The 21,578-nt window shown below is 42.9% G+C and overlaps 1 protein-coding gene across 1 annotated transcript; it reads right to left on the bottom strand.

Annotated features, from left to right (window-relative positions):
* Positions 1 to 5,911: 5,911 nt before the first annotated feature.
* On the bottom strand, positions 5,912 to 20,697 carry LOC116219975 (macrophage mannose receptor 1-like). Its single transcript, XM_031564528.2, has 6 exons — positions 20,517 to 20,697; positions 11,887 to 12,267; positions 11,432 to 11,773; positions 9,032 to 9,391; positions 7,159 to 7,497; positions 5,912 to 6,084 (listed from the first exon to the last, which is right to left on the bottom strand). Exons 1-6 carry the CDS (start codon positions 20,545 to 20,547, stop codon positions 5,978 to 5,980), a joined length of 1,560 nt encoding a protein of 519 aa, XP_031420388.2. The 5' UTR covers positions 20,548 to 20,697; the 3' UTR covers positions 5,912 to 5,977.
* Between the last annotated feature and the right edge of the window lie 881 nt (positions 20,698 to 21,578).

Below are 21,578 nucleotides of genomic sequence, written 5' to 3'. Positions count from 1 at the left end.
TCATTTGGTTTCCAGAAAACAAATATTCAGTAGGGACCTAACTTTTTTAGAGGTAGTGAAGTCCTCTGGATAGAGATTCAAAAGGCACAATTTAGGACTAAGAGGCACTTCCTTGCCAATGATTTGGCTAGCAAGGTCCAACACCTTCCCCCGAAAAGAAAGTATCTTTTGACATTCCCAGATACAATGAAATAAGGTACCTTTTTGGTTTTTACATTTGAAGCAAGTGTCAGGTATGTTAGGATTAAAGTGGTGCAATTTAGCTGGTGTTATGGACAATCTACATATCCATTTATATTGCAACAGTTTGGAGTTTGTATTTATGGATTGGGTCTGAGCTAGAAAACATGCTTCTGACCATTCCCCCTCTGTTAAATTCTCCTGCAAGTCCATTCTCCATGCTTGAAGTGAGCGTTGTGATGATTCTTTAGACTTGCTTACAAAAAGCTCATATAATAATGAAACCTGTCCCCTAGAATGTAAAAACTTCATATTGTAATCTTCTAGGGTGGACAGGGGGGGGGAAGATTCAAATCATTGCTCTGTCTGGAAAGGACGAAGCTTCTACATTGTAGATATTAAAAAAGATATGTTTTGTAGGAATCCCATATTTTGATTTGAGCTCTTCAAATGACATGAGAACCAAGTTTTCATTGTAAAGGTCAGCTACCTTGGCTATACCCTGGGTCTGCTCTACCAGGTTGGAAGTCATCATTGGCAAATATTTTGAGAAAACAGATAGTTTAGCTGTTTCTCCTAGATATGCAAGAGATTTGTGCCAAACCATTAATGTATTTTTGAGAAAAGGATTTTTAGTATGTTTGAGTAGTTTCTGTTTGTTAGCAGAGTAGATGTACAGGTTTAAAGGAATGTTGATTAAATGTGCTTCTATTGAAACCCAAGCTGGAGGGTGGTTTCTCTCAAAATAAAACATTCCTGCTCTGATTTGAGCTGCCCAGTAATACCACTCAATATTTGGTAGCTGTAAACCACCTCTATCATATGGTAAATACAATAGGGAAAGCCTGAGCCTGGGACGCTTGTTGTTCCATATAAACTTAGAAAAAAGCTTTTTAAGAAAATTAAAGAGTGAGGGTGAAGGAGCCAGTGGGATAGATTGAAAGAGATACAGAAACTTCGGTAAAATTGACATTTTCAATACATTTATTCGCCCAATCATAGAAATGGGTAGATTTTTCAATCTATTTATAAGTTGGGTGACCTTATCGGTTAAGATATTGTAGTTATTAGGAACAATTTTGTCGGTGGTAGGGGCAATCTTAACACCCAGGTATGTGAAGCCATTGAGTGAAACCATAAAAGGAGTATGAATTGGGGGGTGTAGTCGTTTCTTTTATTACAGATTTATTACATAATATTACAGATTTGGAGTAATCATTTTGTATCCCGTAAAGGTGCCAAAATAGTTAATTAGGTCCAATAAAGTTGGTAAAGTCTGTTTCAAGTTAGAGCAAAACAAAATTACATCATCAGCATACAGTGCTACACAATGTTCCATATCTCCTATCCTCAGGCACGTGCACAGACATTTTGGGGGGCAGGTGCTCAAACCAAAAAAAGGGCACCCATCGCCAAAATTATGAATGAAATTAAAAATAATAATAATAAATAAATAAATAAAAAACACAGTAGGATATTCTCAACTTAAATATTTATTTTTGTTAACAAACTAACTCAAATTATCTCCTGAACATAACTCAGTCCTACACTCTGTCTGTCCTTCCTCATCCATGATGGGCTCCTCTGAACCAGGTAGGGTTACTGATTCTCCCTTATTTGTTTTACTAGTTGATGGCCTGATCCAAGATAAAAGAGAGCTGCTACCCTGAGCTGCTTGCTGCAGTTCCCTGTCCTTCTGCTTTTATAGTCTCTCTTTTCTTGGCATTATGCTTCAAATTTTGTAAATGAGATAAATCAATGTTGTGCATAATGATCAAGAGTGACTTACATTATCTCTGTAAAGCTGACAACACAGTACACACACATTTTTTTTACTCTTTTCTGACTGAGTTGAAGCATAAGCAGCTTTACACTAATAATATACCACAATATACCTCACAGACTGTCATGTAGCTCAACTTAAGACCTACCTTTCTTTTCAATCATTTTAAATGAAACAAAACTAGTGAACTTGTCTAATTTGTAGAACCGTAAAACTGCCTTTAAATTATCTGCCTGCCTGCCTGCCTGCCTGTCTGTCTGTCTGCCTGCCTGTATCTCTCTCCCTCTCTCTCTTCATTAAACATGACAAACGTCAGTAAACAGCTGGACAAGGCTTTGAAATCACGGATTTCGTGAGTTTTGTGTTTGATTATTTTTTTAGGAAACGTCGGACCAGTTGCGACGTAATGTTTTCAGCGGCGCTAATGTTGTGGTTAATTTATCACCAAACAACGTCGGGGGATTGCACAAACACCGTCATTACCTGTTTGTCTGATGCTGCGGGTCAGAGAAGAAGTAGGCTGCAGCTGTTTGGCCGGGCGCTCAGCACTGCATGAGCACTAAGTGGAGGAGGAGGAGGGAGGGGTGCGTGGGGCTTGTGAGCGCCGCTAAGCATGTCGGGGCGAAATTCTCACAAGAACTCAAATAAATGCCTCGTCATATATCAAAACACATTTGGGGGGAATTGATGACAGAGAGAGTAATTTTTATTCTTAAATATTGATGAATGAAGAAAAAATGTGGCTCCAGCAGAAGGGGCACTTTTCTCATCCAGGGCAAAAGGGCAGGTGCTTGAGCACCACTAGGGGTCTATCTGTGCACGTGCCTGACCCCTGCTATAGGCAGTATGTTCCATAGCACTGGGGCGTCATTGACAAATGCTGCGTCCCTGATTTTCTTACAGCTGTTGCTGCCTCCAATAAACCAGCATTCGATGATCGCAGTGTTCTTGAAGGCAAGTATTTGACTAGGGAGTTTGCAATGTAACTTGGTCCTAGCCCATTAAGGGCTTTGTATATTAGGAGAAGGACCTTGAAGTCAATTCTAAAAGTTACTGGAAGCCAGTGCAGAGCAGCTAAAACTGGACTAATGTGCTCTCTCCTCTTGGTTCTGGTTAATAGCCGAGCTGCAGAGTTTTGAATGAGCTGAAGTCTCTCAGTTTTTTTTTTTTTTGGGAGGCCAGTAAGGATTGCATTACAATAATCAAGCCGGCTTGAAATAAAGGCATGAATCAGTTTTTCAGCATCTTTTTGATTTATAAATGGCAGGACTTTAGCTATGTTTTTAAGGTGGAAAAATTATGTTTTCTTCACCTTATTAATGTGAGCTTAAATCTGAATCTAAAATAACACCAAGACTTGTAACCTCCGATTTAATCAAGGGAGTTAATTTCCCCAGATTATTAAACAGCATTTCTCTTTTTGTTTTAGGGCCGACTAGTAGGATCTCAGTTTTGTCCTCGTTTAACTTTAAGAAATGATTGCTCATCCACTTATTTATTTATCCAATATTACCTCACCCGGGCTCTTTTAGGCGCCCGGTCACTTTTTGCCATGACAGTGCCCCTCGACGGTAAATCATAAGAATTGTCATCTGAAGCAATTCGAATCACCTCAGTCAGCCCACCGTCCTCAACTATGTTGAGTCACCGGCAACCCAAACTGCTTAAGCGCTGGTAACCTTTTCACAGACTGGTCTAGTTATTTTCCTAGAGAAATCGTGGAGTGTGGGTTGGCGACCATCTAACCTGTATGGAGTTAGATTAGTTTCATAATTCTCAAACAAACGAAACGACATTCAAACTAACGAAACGCGATTCACAAATGTATTTTGTATTTTGTGTATTTGATTCACAAACAAATGACCCCATGACATTTGTTTGCAATTTGACGAACACGAGTTACAAATCTCTATAATGGCTTTGATTAAGGTGATAACTTAAAGATAACTTAAAGACGAGCTGCTTCTGTGATAGCTAAATTCATCTTGACAAATGCTACATACCACTTTAGTTTTGTCGATTGTTCCGTCATTTTGACTATTTCGTCAGAAACCTTCCACCCAACAATCCCTCTGCTCTCTCCATCTTCAACTACCATGACGGTCTCTCCTATTTAACTGACTGCAGGCACGCGGCGGTTTCGTGCCAGGTGTCAATGCACAGCGGAAGTAAACAATTCATTATTCATATTGTTCTCACCTAAAAATCAGTTCTTTGTGGAAAATTTGTGAAAAAAAAACCTGAAACATTTTCGCGGCCCACTGGATGGTGCCACGCGGCCCATGGGTTGGGAAACCCTGTTCTAGATTATATTATATTCAATAATAACATAACAGTAAATGTAGTAAAAAAAAAGTTTTTTATTTAAATGAAATCTAAACATACCCATACAAACTCTGAACCTGGTAAACATAAGTGTTAGCTTCAAATAGGTGAGTTTAGCATTCAGAAAGTGTGTGTGGTTTCACTACTAATTATAAGTCATTTCAAAGTAACCTTTTCTTCTCAGAAACCGCAATGAATATTGATGAGATAGGTGTAAACTGTCATGTGATTCTCTCCCCCTCCCCCATGTCGCCATGACAACATTGACAGGGTTAGTCACAAGAGAACATTCCCACAGGAGAATCAAACAGGTTCCCCAAGATCACCATCCTAAGACTGCAGTAGCCTAAGCATTTAGTTACAGTATACAGTTACGACATAGCCCCCTTCCTATAGGCCAAAGGCCAAGCACATCGTCATCGACTTCAGACGACAGAGACGTATGGAAAGTGGAGTTTATTCAGAATCAGCCAAAGCCAGGGGACAGGGGGAAAAAAACGGGATAAACACAAAAGCAACACAGGATGCAAAGCTCAGAAGTTGAAAAGGTCAAAACGTGAACGCACAGAAGATAAGTCTAAAACTACAACACACAGAAGTCAAACAGGAAAATTAAGGGCAAACAAGGAACAAATGTGAAACGTGAACGTATTTATGATCTGTGTAAATTTAGTGAGCATCACTATCTGATAGGGGTGGGAATCTCTTGGCACCTCACGATTCGATTCGATTCCGATTCAGAGGTCAACGATTCGATTCTAAACCGATTATCGATTCTAAACCAATTATAGATTATCAATTCTAAACCGATAAAACGATTATCGATGCATGTCGATTTTTTTTTTTGAGTTTGCTACTCAGTCTCAAATCACTTCCTACTTTGTGATAATTATAGAAAATCAACAGATGAATTACCTTCTCTATTTTTTTATCAGAGAAAAAGCTTTTCCTTGTCACAATTATGACTTTCAATGAACAATGCAATAATCGATGCAGCTTGCATTTCAACACAAAATGGATGTGTAAAAAAAAAAAATCGATTAAGAACTTTTCTGAATCGAAACAGAATCGTTCTAGAGAGAATCGAGAGAAATCGAAGAATCGATTTTTTTTCCCACCCCTACTATCTGACTACTATAGTTCCTGTTTTAGCAACAGAAGTAATACGTCACGATATGAGCTACATCTGGCATGAAACACATGGCGAATAAACAAAATAACACAAGACAGTTCATTTGAGTAGCAGGTCCTTTGCCTGGGTGTCTATTCGGTTTCTGCTGAGTTTTCATGTTCATTGCAAGTCTCAAACTACACATGCATCCTGGTGGTTTTAGTCATGAGAGTAAAAAAATGCACAAATACATGCAAATACATTAGAGCAAGAAAAAACCCTATATCCTAACACCTTGTGTCACCAAAAGCCCATTATAACACAGTGTAAAATCATATACAGCCAAACCCTGTCTAGAACGTTGCTGTTTGTTGCAAAAAAAAAAAAAAAGAAAACAGATAAACATAGTTGGTGAGACATAACCCTACCTGAGCCACTTCAGGTCATCTTCTTATGCAGGTATACACATAAATGAAGTTACTTCACAATAATTATACCCGATGTGGCATGTGGTCACGCTGGCCAATATGTCTTTAATTTTGTTCACAATAAAATCTGCCTACGTGGATGGTATTCTTTCATAGCCGCAATGTCTCCTCGCAGCTCTGTAGATCAGAAGTACAAACACCATGGTAAGAGTTGCCAGCTGAAAGCCAAGGGGAAGGGTTTGAGCTACATTCAGCCACTGGAATCAGATAGGGAGACGCTTTAAATTTCAGCAGATTCAGAAACAAAACCAAATGGTTCCTCTGTAAGACAATATATTAAAGTTTACCAAGTGACGTGACATTTTTCCGTTAATCAATTATTTGCATTTAGCTTGCCTCTCTACCTCACTTGCAAATTGCTTTGGAGAAAAGTGTCCATATCAATGTAAATACAGACAGCCACTAGACATGAGCACACACAGGCACTCGCAATGATGATTAGGCCGATTTTTGGATATGTGTTACATGTTACATGCATAAAGAATAATTAACAACACTTCATGAGAACCTCAATTAACCAGTATGTAGCTCATATATAGTACTACAGTGGTGCTAAGAAGTTTGTGAACCCCCTTTAGTGATTTGACAATTTACATAAATATGACCTAAAGTGTGATCACATCTTAATTGGGGGTTGGGGTTCTTTGTTGGGCCAACCCAATATTCATAACAGTGGCGTTTGTCCCACCCAATGTCCTACAGGAATTTTGCTTTTCAAAATAAGAACGAATTCTGTTCTGATCTAACTTACTGACGAGTGAAAAGAAAAAAACTTCTAGCCAACAAATTAAATTGCATGCGTATAATCTTGTCTATTGTTGTTTACCACTGATCTGGAGAAAAAGTGATATTCACAGTGACATTCACAGATTTGTTTAATACTGTCACTTCTGGGCAGTCTATGGATGTTAACACTGAAAACGGCAGTTCAAAATACAGAACAATCGTCTTAAACTGAGAACAAAGCTTAACTGGTGAAAGGTTTGCTATATCGTGGAACGTTTGATTGTAAACAGCTTGAACGTGGAAATCTACTTGGAAGCTCTACTTGGAGACTTAGAGCATGCACCCCCCCCCCCCCCCCCCTGTTTTAGGCTATATGGGGAGATTAGGATACTTTCAGTTGTTTATCTGACTTTTGCAATGTGCTGGTTAAGAGTAACTCCACTCAAAATAGCAATTTTCTATTCTTAGGTTTCTGCATGCTTTTTCAGTAGTCAGATTGTTAGTTTTCGACCAGAACTCATTAATGCTGATTTAAAGTAACTTACCGCTGTAGCAGAAAAATGGTAAGACATCAAGGCAGTTATGGTCAGTCCACTTTCCTGAGTCGGCTAGTGATGCAGCTACACAGTTCTGATTCCCGCCGGCATAATCCGGTTGTCCTGACTTCCAGTGTCTGAAAGATGAGTTGCTTTGGTCAGACCAGGCTCTCCCCCTGTACAGGCCAATCCATACAATCTCAGAACCGGCTCGGTGGGCAATCATCTGGTTGTCAGTGGAGCTCCGTACACTGGCCAGGTCTGTGTGGTGCTGTCTGCAGTAGCTCTGAGCATCGCTCCAGGTGGCAGTCTGGTCACTGAGGACATAGCTCTGAGTCCCATTCTTATCTACCAGGGATAAGTAATACAATTAAAGAAGCACCTTTAGTTTAAAAAAAAAAAAGTGTTATCACGGAAAGTAAATGTAATACTTAAAAGTCAAAAGTATTAATAGCACTTAATAGAAAATAATAGCACAGTGCCAAAAGGAGTTTGCCGAAGTTGTGCTGTAAATAATACAAACTTATACGTATGTGTGAAAATACAAGTTTATGTATATGTAAGTTTGACCACATTTGCAATCCTTTGTAGGTGGAGTAAGCTACCCAAAACTCACTTGGGCTGTGTTCAGACTGCAGAAAAAAGGTCAGATTTTAGCATTGTCACATTTGTTTTGAATGGGTTCTGATTCTACTGTTTCTTGGTTTGTTTTCTACCTCACTTGTCAATTGCTTTGGATAAAAGTGTTTGCCAAATGCTCTAATGTAAAATGTAAATACAGTGGGGAAAATAAGTATTTGAACCCTTGCCGATTTCGCAAGTTTGCCCACTTGCAAAGAAATGCGTGATCTATAATTGTAATGGTAGGTCTATTTTAACAGTGAGAGACAGAATATCAACAAAAACATCCAGAAAACTGCATTTTATAACAGTTATGAATTGATTTGCATTTGATCGCGGCAAATAAGTATTAGAACCCCTAGCAAAACATGACTTAGTACTTGGTGGAGTAATCCTTGTTGGCAAACACAGACGTCAGACTGTTCTTCTAGTTGTTCACCAGGTTTACACACATCTCAGGAGGGATTTTGGTCCACTCCTCTTTGCAGATCCTCTCCAAATCCTTAAGGTTGCGTTTTCAATGGGAGGGAATGAGGGAATGAGGTTCACGCCCAATATTCCACGGTACATGGCCCCATCCATAGTCGCCCTCGATGCGGTGGTCGCCTGTACCCTTGGCAGAGAAACAGCCCCAAAGCATAATGTTTACACCTCCATGCTTGACGGTGGGGACATATTCAGCATTCTTCCCCCTCCAAACGCAGCAAGTCGAGTTGATGTCAAAGAGCTTGATTTTGGTCTCAGCTGACCACATCACGTTCTCCCAATCCTCCTTAGAATCATTCAAGGGTTCATTGGCAAACTTCAGACGGCCCTGTACATGTGCTTCCTTGAGCATTGGGGCCTTGTGAGCGCTGCAGTACTTCAAACCATTACAGCGTAGTGTGTTGCCAATGGTTTTCTTGGTGACTGGGGTCCCAGCTGCCTTGAGATCATTCACAAGCTCCCCCCGTGTAGTTCTGGGGTTATCCCGCACGTTTTGGATGATCACCGATACTGCACGAGGCGAGATCTTGCATGGAGCCCCAGACCGAGGGCGATTGGTAGGGGTTCAAATACTTATTTGCCACGATCAAATGCAAATAAATTCATAAGAAAATGCAGTTTTCTGGATATCATTGTTAAAATAGACCTACCATTACAATTATAGATCACGCATTTCTTTGCAAGTGGCCAAACTTGCGAAATCGGCAGGGGGTCAAATACTTATTTTCCCCACTGTATGTATATGTATGTATATGTATATAATGCCAATGCTCACCGTCATAGCAAATAAACCTAATCAAGGTTTTGCATGAAAACGCCAGCCAGGCTCCATAAACAGTGGCTACACAGTGTTCCCCTTGGCCTGTATTATCTTGGGCACTGTCCCAGTTCCTGTACTCTCCCGCTCCCTGGATGACCTCATCTTCAAGAGACCATCTCCAGCTTCTGAACAGGTCGTCGTACATGCCAATCCACGCGAAGCCATCGTAGCTGCCACTGGTCATGTGCATCAGCCTGTCCATGTCCTCGGTGTTGTCAACTGTGGCCAGATCAGTGTATTTCTCTCTGCAGTGTTTCTGTGCATCCAGCCATGACTTACGGTCACCCTCCAGATGATACATACGGGGGGATGTGCCTGGTATTAACAAAAGGACATCAGGAAAAAAAAGGGATCCATTTTGTATTAACTGTCCATACACCGGACGGATTACACAGCCCTATAGCGTAGAGCTGCAACGATTAGTCGACGTAATCGACGATGTCGATTATGAAAAATTGTCGACGATGATTTTTATTGTCGACGCGTCATAAAATATATATTTTTTTATTTATTTATTTATTTATTTATTTTTTGTTGGCAGAGCTACCGGTAATTTTCATTCGGCATTGCAATGCACTATAGGAAGTGCGAAATAGTGCATCTTTAACTAATAATAATTGACCATCATTGAGAAAAATGGAACAGAATCTGCAAATAGCCTAGCATACAAATCATGCACCGTTTTCTTTGCCCTCCGTTCTCGTACCTTCATGTGCTGCATATCAGAAATGGCCGACTGAAAAGCGAATTATTCTGAGACGGCTCATGTTACCATGGAAACAATAAACAAAGCTAGCTTTAGTAGCTGCTGCATATGAGATATGGCTAACAGAAAAGTTGTCATTTTTCTCAATGATTAGTAGTTAAAATAATAGTCAATTATTAGTAGTTAAAGAAGCACTATTCCAGTATTTCAAAGAGAATGAGCTGTGGGAGCACAAGAACAGTGAGTGTCTAGCAGCAATTATCATAGACATATATGATATATCTATAACTTATAGTAAGGTTTAAGCTTACATCTTGGAAAACAGAACGTCTCATGGAGGATGCTTGCTAACGCTATTTCATAAATGTTAAGTGCAATGTAGTAAATCAGTGAATTATCAGAGTAGCCTGTATTTTCGTTTGTTCTGAATAGTTAACCTCCTCCACTTAGCATTCTTCAAACAAAAGATTGTGGAAAAAATATATATTTCATAAGTTGAATTTGAATGTCACTTGCAGCCCAGTTATTCTTGCGTTATTTTGCACTTGCAGAGGCTTGATTGCTAATCTGAGTTACTTTTAAAAGCATATTTGCACTTTAATTTGTATTACTATTTAATTTATGTATTATGATTACATTTGTTACTCAAATACATTTGAAATTCAATTTCCAACATTTTGAGTCGTTATTTTAATTTGCTATGGGAAATAATCATTAGATTAGTCGATTAATCGAAAAAATAGTCGATAGATTAATCGATTACCAAAATAATCGTTAGTTGCAGCCCTACTATAGCGCTTATTATTATTATAGCCCTGAACATACAGAACACAGTAAGCTTCATGATTAATAAAACCGTATTCAAAATGAGCTGACAGTCTTAATTTATTGTGGGCAATAGGCTACATAACATCCCAGATCAAGGCAAAAAAAATGATTATTTATGTTGCCAAATTCTCCATTTTTAACATGTTACTCCTTCCACTATCTGAAGGGAGGTACCGTAACCGGCAACAGTGGTAACTGAATGTTCAGGGATGACTTTTACACCACAGCACGGTAATTCACAGCCACATTACTGGCAATCAATTTTTGTGCAATATTCATACCGAATGCAGGCTATTCATATTTATTATTCATTGTTATTCATCAGTTAATCCTGTATTAATTTACCTTGGTGTTTATTATCATTCTTGCTTTATGTTACTGTTACTGTGCATAATTATTGATATATGTATTTCTTCTGTTGTTTATATCATTATAGAAACCATGGTTATCACGGCATCTGAACATGATGAGTGCCATCTTCATGATTGTGTGGGTGTGTGTGTGTGTGTGTGTGTGTGTGCATGAAGAAAGTTTCTTTGGGAATTTGGCCTTTATCTGTTCTTAACGTACAACCTGTGAACCTGTCACCTACTGAAACAGCCCTTGACTTCACTCAAATCTTAGAGGGCAAACGTTGCGTTTATAAGACGATCCCTCTCCACTGCTCATGCACTATTCAAGCCAATCAACAAGGTCTGCTGCTCGTGCGCCAACGTCTCAATTCTCAACAACCTTTTGCTAGGATCAAGGACTGCACCTTTGAGTGGGACCAGAAAATAACAAAGAAACTAAAACAAAAATGTATGTATGGCTTAACTCACCACTGTAGCATATAAAGGGAAGCGCTCTGTCACATGTTTCCCAAGTCCATCCCCCGGAGCTTCTGTACCACACCACCACACAGTTCTGTTGGCGATATGTCCTCGAATCATCTATTATTTCGGCCCAGAACGTGAAAGAGCTTCGGCTCATGTCGGACCATGCAGTTCTATGCAGGCCGATCCATGCGGCATCGTCTCCGACAATGCGGCTGATGATGTGGTTCTCCGTGTCGTTCTTCACACTGGCCAGGTCTGTGTGGTGTTCTCGGCAGTACTCTCGAGCTTCAGTCCAGGTCATGTATGTTTTTAGGAGAACATATTTCTCTGTATTGTTGCCTCTTTCTGGAATGTAAAAACAGAATCTGTGTTAGATTGAGCACTGCATCCTCATAGAGTGATTAATGCTAATGTATTGATGAATCGGTAATTGAAAATAAATATTAGTGTCCATATACCATCGTAGCAAACAGCCATTAAACTATAATCACATCGAAAGTCGTTCCATTTTCCCATGCTGATATATACACAGAGCTCTCTCCCTTCAGTGTTATCAGGCTGATCCCACCAGCCCCTAAACACACTCGCTCCCTTTCCATACAAATCGCTGTGCTCCAAAGACCACCTCCAACTTTTGGAGTCGCCATGTAATCCAATCCAAGCGGAGCCGTCGAAGTTGCCATCAACAACGTCAGTCATCCTCCGCACGTCCTCTGTGTTCTCGATGGTGGCCAGGTCTGCGTGCTTCTCTCTGCAGTAGCTCTGGGCTTCATTCCATGTCTTTGGCTGGTTGAGAAACACATAGTGACCACGCAGGCCAAGGGAGACGATCCAGAGCCCTGTACAACAACAATAGCACAGAAAAACTGACACATTCTGACATCAGGGTGATAGAATCTAATGAGCACGCCAAACATGGAAGACTTTTGGAGTTTATTTCAGCGTGGAGACACCCTCGGCCCCTCTGTTTCTTATGGCATACATAATGTGGCATTCTGTGTCTATGGCATTCTATGTCAGAAGTGTGTAATTGTCACGGAATGTCGGACAGCACAGAGAATGCAGGGAATCAGTAGGAATGTTTATGTTCATGTTCAACTTGTTCCTGTAATCAGGGGCGGCCCTAGCACATTTGGCGCTCTAGGCGAGTTTCACTCCTGGCGCCCCCCCCCCCCCCAAATAAAAAATATTTTGTTTTCCCCACGAAAACGGAATTGCAACTTTCAAACGCTATTTTGCCCTGTAAGACTGCATTTCTTTCACATAAACACAACAACGATCGCGACAATGAACAAACATTAATTCAAGAACAAATCACTGAGAAAATGTCACGCCTGTGCTGGACTACGCTCCGGCCACGCCCCCTGTTGAACTGTTTATGGACACACACACACCTCCACGTCATCTTCCCAATCGCCTGCAAATAATGTTTTCTTAGTCTTTTAAAAGTGAATCTAAAATTATATAACAAAAGTATGTATTATCATCATTTGTTAAATGTAGCTATTATGTAGTTATTAAGCATTTTGGTGTATTTGGACAGCCTGACATTTTTTTATCCCAAGATGCATAGCTCTTGATTAGTTGAATCATGTCTAATTAAACTGGCTAGCTCGCTCCACCAAAACTAAAGCTGTCCAAATTTGATTACTCAAATTTGTATGACGCAAAATTACGCAAATTGCGGTACAGCTGAACTTGAACTGATGTTTCGACTGAATGGCAATAACAAGGAACGTCACAAGTCACTGGCTAGCTAGCGTTAGCGTTAGCTAGCTAGCAAGATTACATACAAACCATTCGCTAAAGTTGACAACACTTGGATTTTTACCAGTATTCCTCACTTATTGACAAGTTGCCGTGTTTGGCTTCCTTAATGGGTGTGCTATGCAACGAGTAAGATATGTGTAGTGTTGTTGCACTGGCTATTGGCTTTATATGTGCGCCACTATTTTAATCATCTCTTTTTTTGTATAATGTAGAATAAATGGACATCATTTTTGATATACCCGCCTCTGTAAAATCATTAAAGAACTATGTGACAGGGAGTAGGAAAACGTTCAATGATAAGGTACATCTTTTCTTAACTCCACTAAAGTGCCGCGGGCAATTCACGCATTCGTGAACGTTTTCTTATCTGGAATTCATTCTAGGCTAGAACAGGATTTAAGGATTTACCTTTCTCCTTGGCACGTTTCTCTTCTTCTTCCTTTCTTTTCTTCCTAAATTGCGCCCCGGATGGCTTTTGCCTCTTCATTATTTTGTTCTTCAAAGTTTCTTGAACACACACACACTCTAACCAAACGCCTCACTGTGCTTGCATGTTCTGACAACAACAAGGACGTACGTACCCCTTCCGTTTTCGATTTTTGGCTCATTTTACCCTAATGTTGGTTGGAGATATAGAAGGGGGCGCAAAAAAAAAAACACAATTCTTGTTTTTTTTTTTTTTTTGCGCCCCCCTCTGAGTGGCGCCCTAGGCGACCGCCTATACCGCCTGTAGGAAAAACCGCCCCTGCCTGTAATACAACAACCTGTAATTCATCTATGTTACATGCTTCAACTGTGTGGCTTTCATTGTCAACCAGGGGCGTAACTATAGGGGGTGCAGCAGGTGCGACTGCACCTGGGCCCGTAGGGTGTATGTGCGTCGCTCGACGGGCACCCCCCCTCCAAGAACGTCGCTCGACGGGCCCACCATCAGTACAGTGTCACATTTTCTCGGATATGCTTATGTTAATACATAGTTTTTGGGTAATCGGCAGTGTCAAATGCAATATATACGCTTGAAAAGGCAAACTCATGGCAAACTCATGGCTGTTATTATTTTTTGGGGAAAAGTAGCAACGCCAGTCTGCTGGCATGTTATTGTTAACTGTATTGGCGCATGCGCCGTGGGTCTTCCATCTCTGCATTGTACCTGCATGTCTCCGGTGCGTTCGCCCGGTTTGCTCCGTGTACAGTAAAGTACCAACTACATACTTACTCTCGGTTGTGAGTTATTCCTAACTACTGGCGTGGTGGCAGCGCAAGGTCACCGAACCCAACCTCACGTCAACCATTCCCATCATAACTCGGACGCACGAGTCACCAACTGAGAAGGTAGTTGGCTAACTTATCTATCCATCTGCATAATGGCAGCTAACGTTAACCGCGCACCGAAACAGTGGTGCTTGTCCAAACAAGAGACTTTGAATTCTTTTGAAAACTGGAAGCAGAACTTACTTTACACACTGTCTTTGGATCCATTGTTTGCCCCGTTTCTCGTCGAGGGGGCGACGTGGACTAAAAAGAGTAAAAATAACGTTCTAAGAGGATTCAGAGATGACGGCGATAACTTGCCTGCAGCTCGTAAACGGACTGCTCAACAGAAAGTGAGTAATTTGGAACTGATGCTAGGTCAAATTGCCAACTATTGTCCCGTGATCTCACGCAACACTATTGTCAAAAATTCTATATCCATAGACATTATCTGGCAAGCCATTCGCCTGCATTATGGGTTTCAGACAACTGGCACTCAGTTAATTGATTTTGTGGATATACACCTGGAAACTGATGAGCGACCTGAAGATCTATATCAGCGCCTTATGGCCTTCACAGAGGATAGCCTTCTCAAAGCCAATGTATTGACTCACCACAGCGAAGTTGTGTCTGAGGACGAGGAGCTATCCCCCTCCCTCGAGAACTTCATAGTTGTGACATGGTTACGTCTAATACACCCTGAGTTACCCAAACTCATCAAACAGCGCTATGGCACTGAGTTACGCACACCCACACTGGCCTCTATTAAATCAGAGATTTCTCAAGCCCTTGACTCTCTCCTCAACGAAATCCGCTCTGCCGACAATGCTAAAATCATGCGTGCTGCTGCCACTAGCCGGGCATATAGTAGCCCATTGCCACGCAGGCCCTCATATGGTCCCTCTGCTAGAATGCCAATAAGAACTGGCTCCCACGAGAAATCATGTCCCCTTTGCAAACAAGCAGGACGCCTGAGCAACACACACTTCCTCAGCACATGCAAATACTTACCTGAGCAGGATCGAAAATTCATGCTTAAGGCTAGGCAAATTGTTTCTGTGCTTGACCGAGACCCTGATGATGACGCACTTGTGTGCCATGAATTCCCTGATGAGCCACCTCCCCATGAATTCCCAGAGCCCACACAGCCTCACACTGCTCGCTCTGTTCAAGTCCGTCAATCTCCATACATCGACACTTTCTGCAAACACCACCATGCACGCATCATCCTTGACAGCGGTGCCACGTGCAACATGATTAGACTATCAGCTGCTCGCCGGCTTGATGTCCACATCACCCCCAGCTCCCAGTCAGCCCACCAGGCTGATGGTTCCTCTCCCATGAAGGTGGTTGGCGAGACCCGCCTCACATTCTGTCGTGACTCAAAGTCATTTCAGTTTGAAGGCCTGGTAGTGGAGAACTTGGATGTTGACGTACTAGCAGGCACCCCCTTTATGTCCACAAATGACATTTCTGTGCGACCTGCTAAAAGACTTGTCACCTTGGGCGATGGGACAGCATTTCCCTATGGCTCTACTGGTAGCCATCATGACATCAATACCGTCCGTCGCACCATTGTATTGCGTGCTCCTCCCACGTCCACCACAGTATGGCCGGGTGAATTTGTAGAGATCTGTCTCCCACCTGATGCTCCATCTGACTCTGCATATGTCATGGAGCCCCGTCTGGATGCACAACGTGTACGCAGGTGTGATGTGGCACAGACCTGGCCTCGCCCTGGGGTCGTATCCAGCGTCGCAGGGAGGATCCGTATCCCTAACCTCTCTAATGAGCCTCACATCCTGAAGCGCCACCAACACTTTTGCCAAGTGGATCCCCTCTCATCCCCTACCACTCCTCACCCAGTACCTGCTCCTTACACCAGCACGCCAATAGTCAGACACCTTTTGTCACCAGCTACTGGACCTAAGCCCTCCCAGAGCGTCCAATTGGATCCGGACAACTTGCTCTCTCCTGCCATCAAGCATAGGTTCCGTACATTACTGGACCAACATGATGAGGTTTTCAACCCTGCTATCCCTGGTTACAATGGTGCCCTAGGCCCTTTTGAAGCCAAAGTTAACATGGGTCCTGTTGAACCGCCCCAACGCAAGGGCCGCTTACCTCTGTATGGCAGGGACAAACTTACTGAGTTACAACAAAAGTTTGATGAGCTAGAGAATCTCGGGGTCTTCCATCGTCCAGAGGATGTGGATGTGTCGGTGGAGTATCTCAACCCTTCGTTCTTAGTGAGGAAACAGAGTGGCGGGTATCGTCTGGTGACTGCCTTCACGGACGTTGGCCGATATTCCAAACCCCAGCCCTCTCTGATGCCTGATGTCGATAGCACCATACGACAAATAGCCCAATGGCGACACCTGATAGCAACTGACCTAACCAATGCCTTCTACCAGATACCACTAGCACACAAATCCATGAAATACTGTGGCGTCGTCACCCCTTTTCGTGGAGTCCGTGTCTATACACGCTCAGCCATGGGCATGCCTGGTTCAGAGACGGCTCTTGAAGAACTCATGTGCCGCGTGCTAGGAGATCTACTTCAAGCAGGTGTCGTGGCAAAGCTTGCTGACGATTTATACTGTGGCGGCAACTCCCCAGAAGAACTGTTGAAAAACTGGTCTTCGGTTCTACATGCGCTCAGCCGCTGCAATTTACGCCTGTCAGCATCTAAGACTGTCATTAACCCTCGCTCCACGACCGTATTGGGGTGGGTGTGGTCCCAGGGTAAACTTCAGCCTAGTCCCCATCGAGTGTCCACACTAGCTGCTTGTGAGCCCCCGACAACGGTGGGAGGCATGAAGTCCTTCATCGGTGCCGTCAAAGTAATGGCCCGTGTGATTCAACACTGCTCTGCCCTCCTTGCCCCTCTGGACGATGCCATAGCCGGGAAGGCATCACAGGAGAAGATCACATGGACTGACGAACTACACTGCTCCTTCAATAAGGTGAAAGAGTCACTCTCCTCGAGCCGTTCCGTCACTCTGCCGCGTCCAGATGACCAGTTATGGATTGTCTCTGATGGCGCTGTGAGAAGACCTGGCGTAGCCGCTACCCTGTATGTCATGTGCAACAACAAACTTGCTCTTGCTGGCTTCTTCAGCGCCAAATTGTGTAACCACCAGTTGACGTGGCTGCCCTGCGAGGTGGAGGCCCTCGCTATCGCAGCGGCTGTCAAACACTTTGGCCCGTACATAATCCAGTCTTCACACAGAGCATGTGTCCTGACAGACAGCAAGCCATGCGTACAAGCCTATGAGAAGTTGTGCAGGGGTGAGTTCTCTGCGAGTCCCAGAGTGTCTACATTCCTCTCTATGGCAAGCAGATTCCAAGTATCAATCCGACATGTAGCGGGCGCTGCCATTCTCCCATCTGATTTTGCCAGTCGCATCCCCCCTGACTGTACTGTCATGGCATGCCAGGTGTGCATTTTTGTGCAACACACACAGGCTTCAGTTGTGCGCCTACTGTCTAGTGAGGACATCCTGGCTGGTCGCGCAAGACTTCCATTCACGAGCAGAACGGCATGGAGATCTCTGCAGTCTGAGTGTCCGGATTTGCGTCGCACCCATGCACATCTTACTCAAGGAACACGGCCATCTAAGAAGCTTACCAACATCAAGGACGTCAAGAGATATCTCAACATAGCATCCATAACCAGTGACGGTATGCTCATCGTGAGACGTGACGAGCCCCTCTCCCCTTCACTTGAGTGCATTATCGTTCCTAGGCAGGTTTTGGACGGTCTGTTAACTTTGCACTTGCAGCTTAGCCACCCCACAGCGAACCAGCTGAGAAAGATTGTAGGGAGATACTTTTTTGCCCTTGACCTTGACAAGGCCGTCAGCCGTGTCACTGATGGCTGTCATTCGTGTGCGGCCCTCAGACATACACCCCAGGCCATTGTAGAGCAGTCCTCATCCGACCCCCCAGCTGCCGTCGGCATCACCTTTGCTGCTGATGTCATGAAACGTGCACGCCAATTAGTACTGGTGGTACGAGAGTGTGTGACATCCTTTACCGTGGCCATGCTTGTGGAAGATGAGTGTCACCAGACTTTGCGGGATGGACTCATCAGATTATGTGTGGAACTACGCCCCCTAGATGGCCCCTTTGCCGTGATCCGGACAGATCCGGCCCCTGCCTTTAAGGCCCTGGTAGCTGATTCGCTTCTCGTTCAACACAGGATTTCATTAGAGCTAGGGCGAGCCAAGAACCCCAATAAAAACCCTGTCGCAGAAAAGGCTGTGCAGGAGTTGGAGGAGGAACTGCTCAGGCAGCAGCCACGTGGTGGTCCAGTATCAGCGAGGCTCCTAGCCATAGCAACTGCTTGCCTGAACTCCAGAATCCGGTCACGCGGCCTGTCCGCCCGAGAGATGTGGACACAGAGAGACCAGTTCACCTGCACTCAGTTGCCTCTGGCTGATGAGGAGCTTATACGGTTGCAGCATGACAAGCGGGTACAGAATCACCCTTATAGTGAGAAATCTAAAGCTCCTAGGGGGAAGACCCTACTCCCCACTTCAATCGAGGTTGGTGACCTTGTCTACCTTCACGTGGATCGCAACAAATCATGCAGCCGCGACCGATACCTCGTTGTTTCTGTCGAGGGCCTCTGGTGTGGTTTGCGCAAATTTGCAGGTTCACAGCTTAGAGACCTCACCTATCGTGTCAAGACAAGTGACTGCTACAAAGTCCCAGCCACCTGCCCCGATGCCAGCCGTGTCTCCAGCTTCGACGACGCATCAGATGACGACGACATGATGGCTCCAGCTGTGCCCCAGGTGGTATTCCCCCAGATACCCCCTCCTCCCGCCATCCCCCCCGAAATAGCATCAGTGCCCACTCCGATGGGTCAACACCCCTACTCCACAGCCCTATCCTGTGAGTTGCAGGAGGCTCCTGAGTCTACACAAGCTGACCCTGACGTTGCGCCCCTCTCACCAAGGCGTTCCACCAGGCAGCGTCGCCAGCCCTCTCGTCTGAGTGACTATGTCATGGACTTGTGATGGACTCTTTGCGTATCCCTTTTCATGAACCTTACTTCACTGCTCCTTGTATGTGTAATGCCATACTGTTCTCATTCTCATGTGTATAGCTGGTGTAGGTTTAACACAGCTCGTTTTGAGTCCTGCCCATATAACATTTAGCTAGTTTGCCTGTATGGGTGGTCATTTTCGATAATTGTGTGTTACAGTTTGAGTTATTGTGGTCTGTAATGTAGTGATCTGTTGACATGCTCTCTCACACAGGTAAGCGGTGGGAAGAAGAAAGGTGGTCACGCCAGTCTGCTGGCATGTTATTGTTAACTGTATTGGCGCATGCGCCGTGGGTCTTCCATCTCTGCATTGTACCTGCATGTCTCCGGTGCGTTCGCCCGGTTTGCTCTGTGTACAGTAAAGTACCAACTACATACTTACTCTCGGTTGTGAGTTATTCCTAACTACTGGCGCAATTTATAACAAATTCATATGCCTATCCTACATAGACTAGAAACTATCAAAAAACTATTCAATGGAATTAACAAGTTCTTATTTTCTTTGGTATTTTTGTGATTAGCAATGATGATTGCTGGGTAATATGTATGTTGTTGTCCAATGTCAAGTCTCATGTGACAATACAATACGCTATAGTTAAACCAATTCGAAGGTCTGATAACTCACTACAGTACTTAACTACAATATAGTAAATACAGTATAGTACAACAGAAACCACTGATTGTTCTATTGAGAAAAAACACGGTTTTAGCACTTTTTTGTTGCTTTGAAATGTATCCCGAATTATAGAATGACACTGTGTTGGTGTTTTTTGTCTTTCCAACAACTAACACATTATGTCATACTCATGAGCTGCACATATATTAACAATAGCCATCATCATAGCCCTATAACATGATCATGAACATGATCACTATCGTGTGATTATTAGTAAGAGCAAAATTAATTATCTCAGGTTTTTTTGTTTAAATTTACCAAATATGCGTCAGATATCTTCTGTATTTTTTTGTTAACTGTTGTTTTTCAATTTACGATTAGATCTCACAACTTACCAGTAGACAACAGGACGACAATGAGGAACATATTCACAGCAAGATCACACCAGGGAGGGGAAGTGTCCACAAGCAAATGGGACTATAGTATCAGTCAGTTGCACCAGATCTCAGTTAGCCCCTCCTATCCTCTTTCTGGGAGAGTCCCTCCCCCCACCCTAGCACTTTTTTTAAAGCACAAAGCGACGATTGACGACATTAAAGAAAGGCTTTTTTTATTGCCAAGGCAATTTTCTTTTTCAAATTGAACAATATATGAACTGTTTAAAGTATATTATAAATATAAATACATACAAAACACTTGGCTTCCAACTACAGCTTCAAACTTTTTAACTTCAAACTATGAACATTATATTAACTGTAAACAACAGTTTATAGTATACTTAAATAAATATAAATAAATACAAAAAACAGCTTCAAACTTCTTTTGCAAAAATATGAGCATATTGGCCTTTGGAGTCAAAAATGTATTATTTTGTTTGCATTTATTTCATGAAATTTCACCATTTTATGATTGGTTTATACCTATCTTTTCTATCTTGTTTATAGTTACTCTTGTTACTTGAACACACTGAGTACTAGAAAATGTGTACTGCCCCTTTAAGAGACTACCGTTGGTAGTTTGGCTGTCATCTCCGTATATTTTTCAGTCTTCGGTTGCTGATCTGCCGTTGACGCTTGCCTTCTCTCCCCTCTTTTCACGCAATTATTTTGTTGCATTTGCTGCACGTCGCGATGTTTGAATCTTTTTGTGCGAAATACAGCCACACTTTTGACCGTTTACCTTTCGGTATTTTCTCTGTTAAAAGGTTGATGGCTAGTTTTGTTTGTGCTTGCCTGCTCTTCACTGTCATATCAGAACCGGTTCCAATACAACCGGTACCTACCCGGACCGAAATGCAACGCAGATTTCGGTGCTTCATTTCGGCATTTATCAGATAAAAGACTGTTGCTATGAAAACACCAATGAGCGTGAGCGACACAGGACAAAGTTTACATTAGGAGCTGGGGCAGTTTTACATGTGCCCCACAGAATCCGCCTAGCGACCGTGTTCAATTGGC

This window comes from Clupea harengus, chromosome 1 (genome assembly GCF_900700415.2).
Source record: "Clupea harengus chromosome 1, Ch_v2.0.2, whole genome shotgun sequence".
Lineage (NCBI taxonomy): Eukaryota > Metazoa > Chordata > Actinopteri > Clupeiformes > Clupeidae > Clupea > Clupea harengus.
The sequence above is the reverse complement of the archived record's forward strand: the minus strand, read 5'-3'. Positions and strand labels throughout refer to the sequence as shown.

Bases quoted from the DNA above. Each gene is read 5' to 3' on its own strand.
- LOC116219975 (XM_031564528.2), bottom strand. From the start codon at position 20,547: ATGTTCCTCATTGTCGTCCTGTTGTCTACTG. The intron at 11,774-11,886 runs GTATATGGACAC...TTTACATTCCAG, and splicing joins AATGGCTGTTTGCTACGATG to AAAGAGGCAACAATACAGAG. The intron at 7,498-9,031 runs GTGAGCATTGGC...TATCCCTGGTAG, and splicing joins TAGGTTTATTTGCTATGACG to ATAAGAATGGGACTCAGAGC.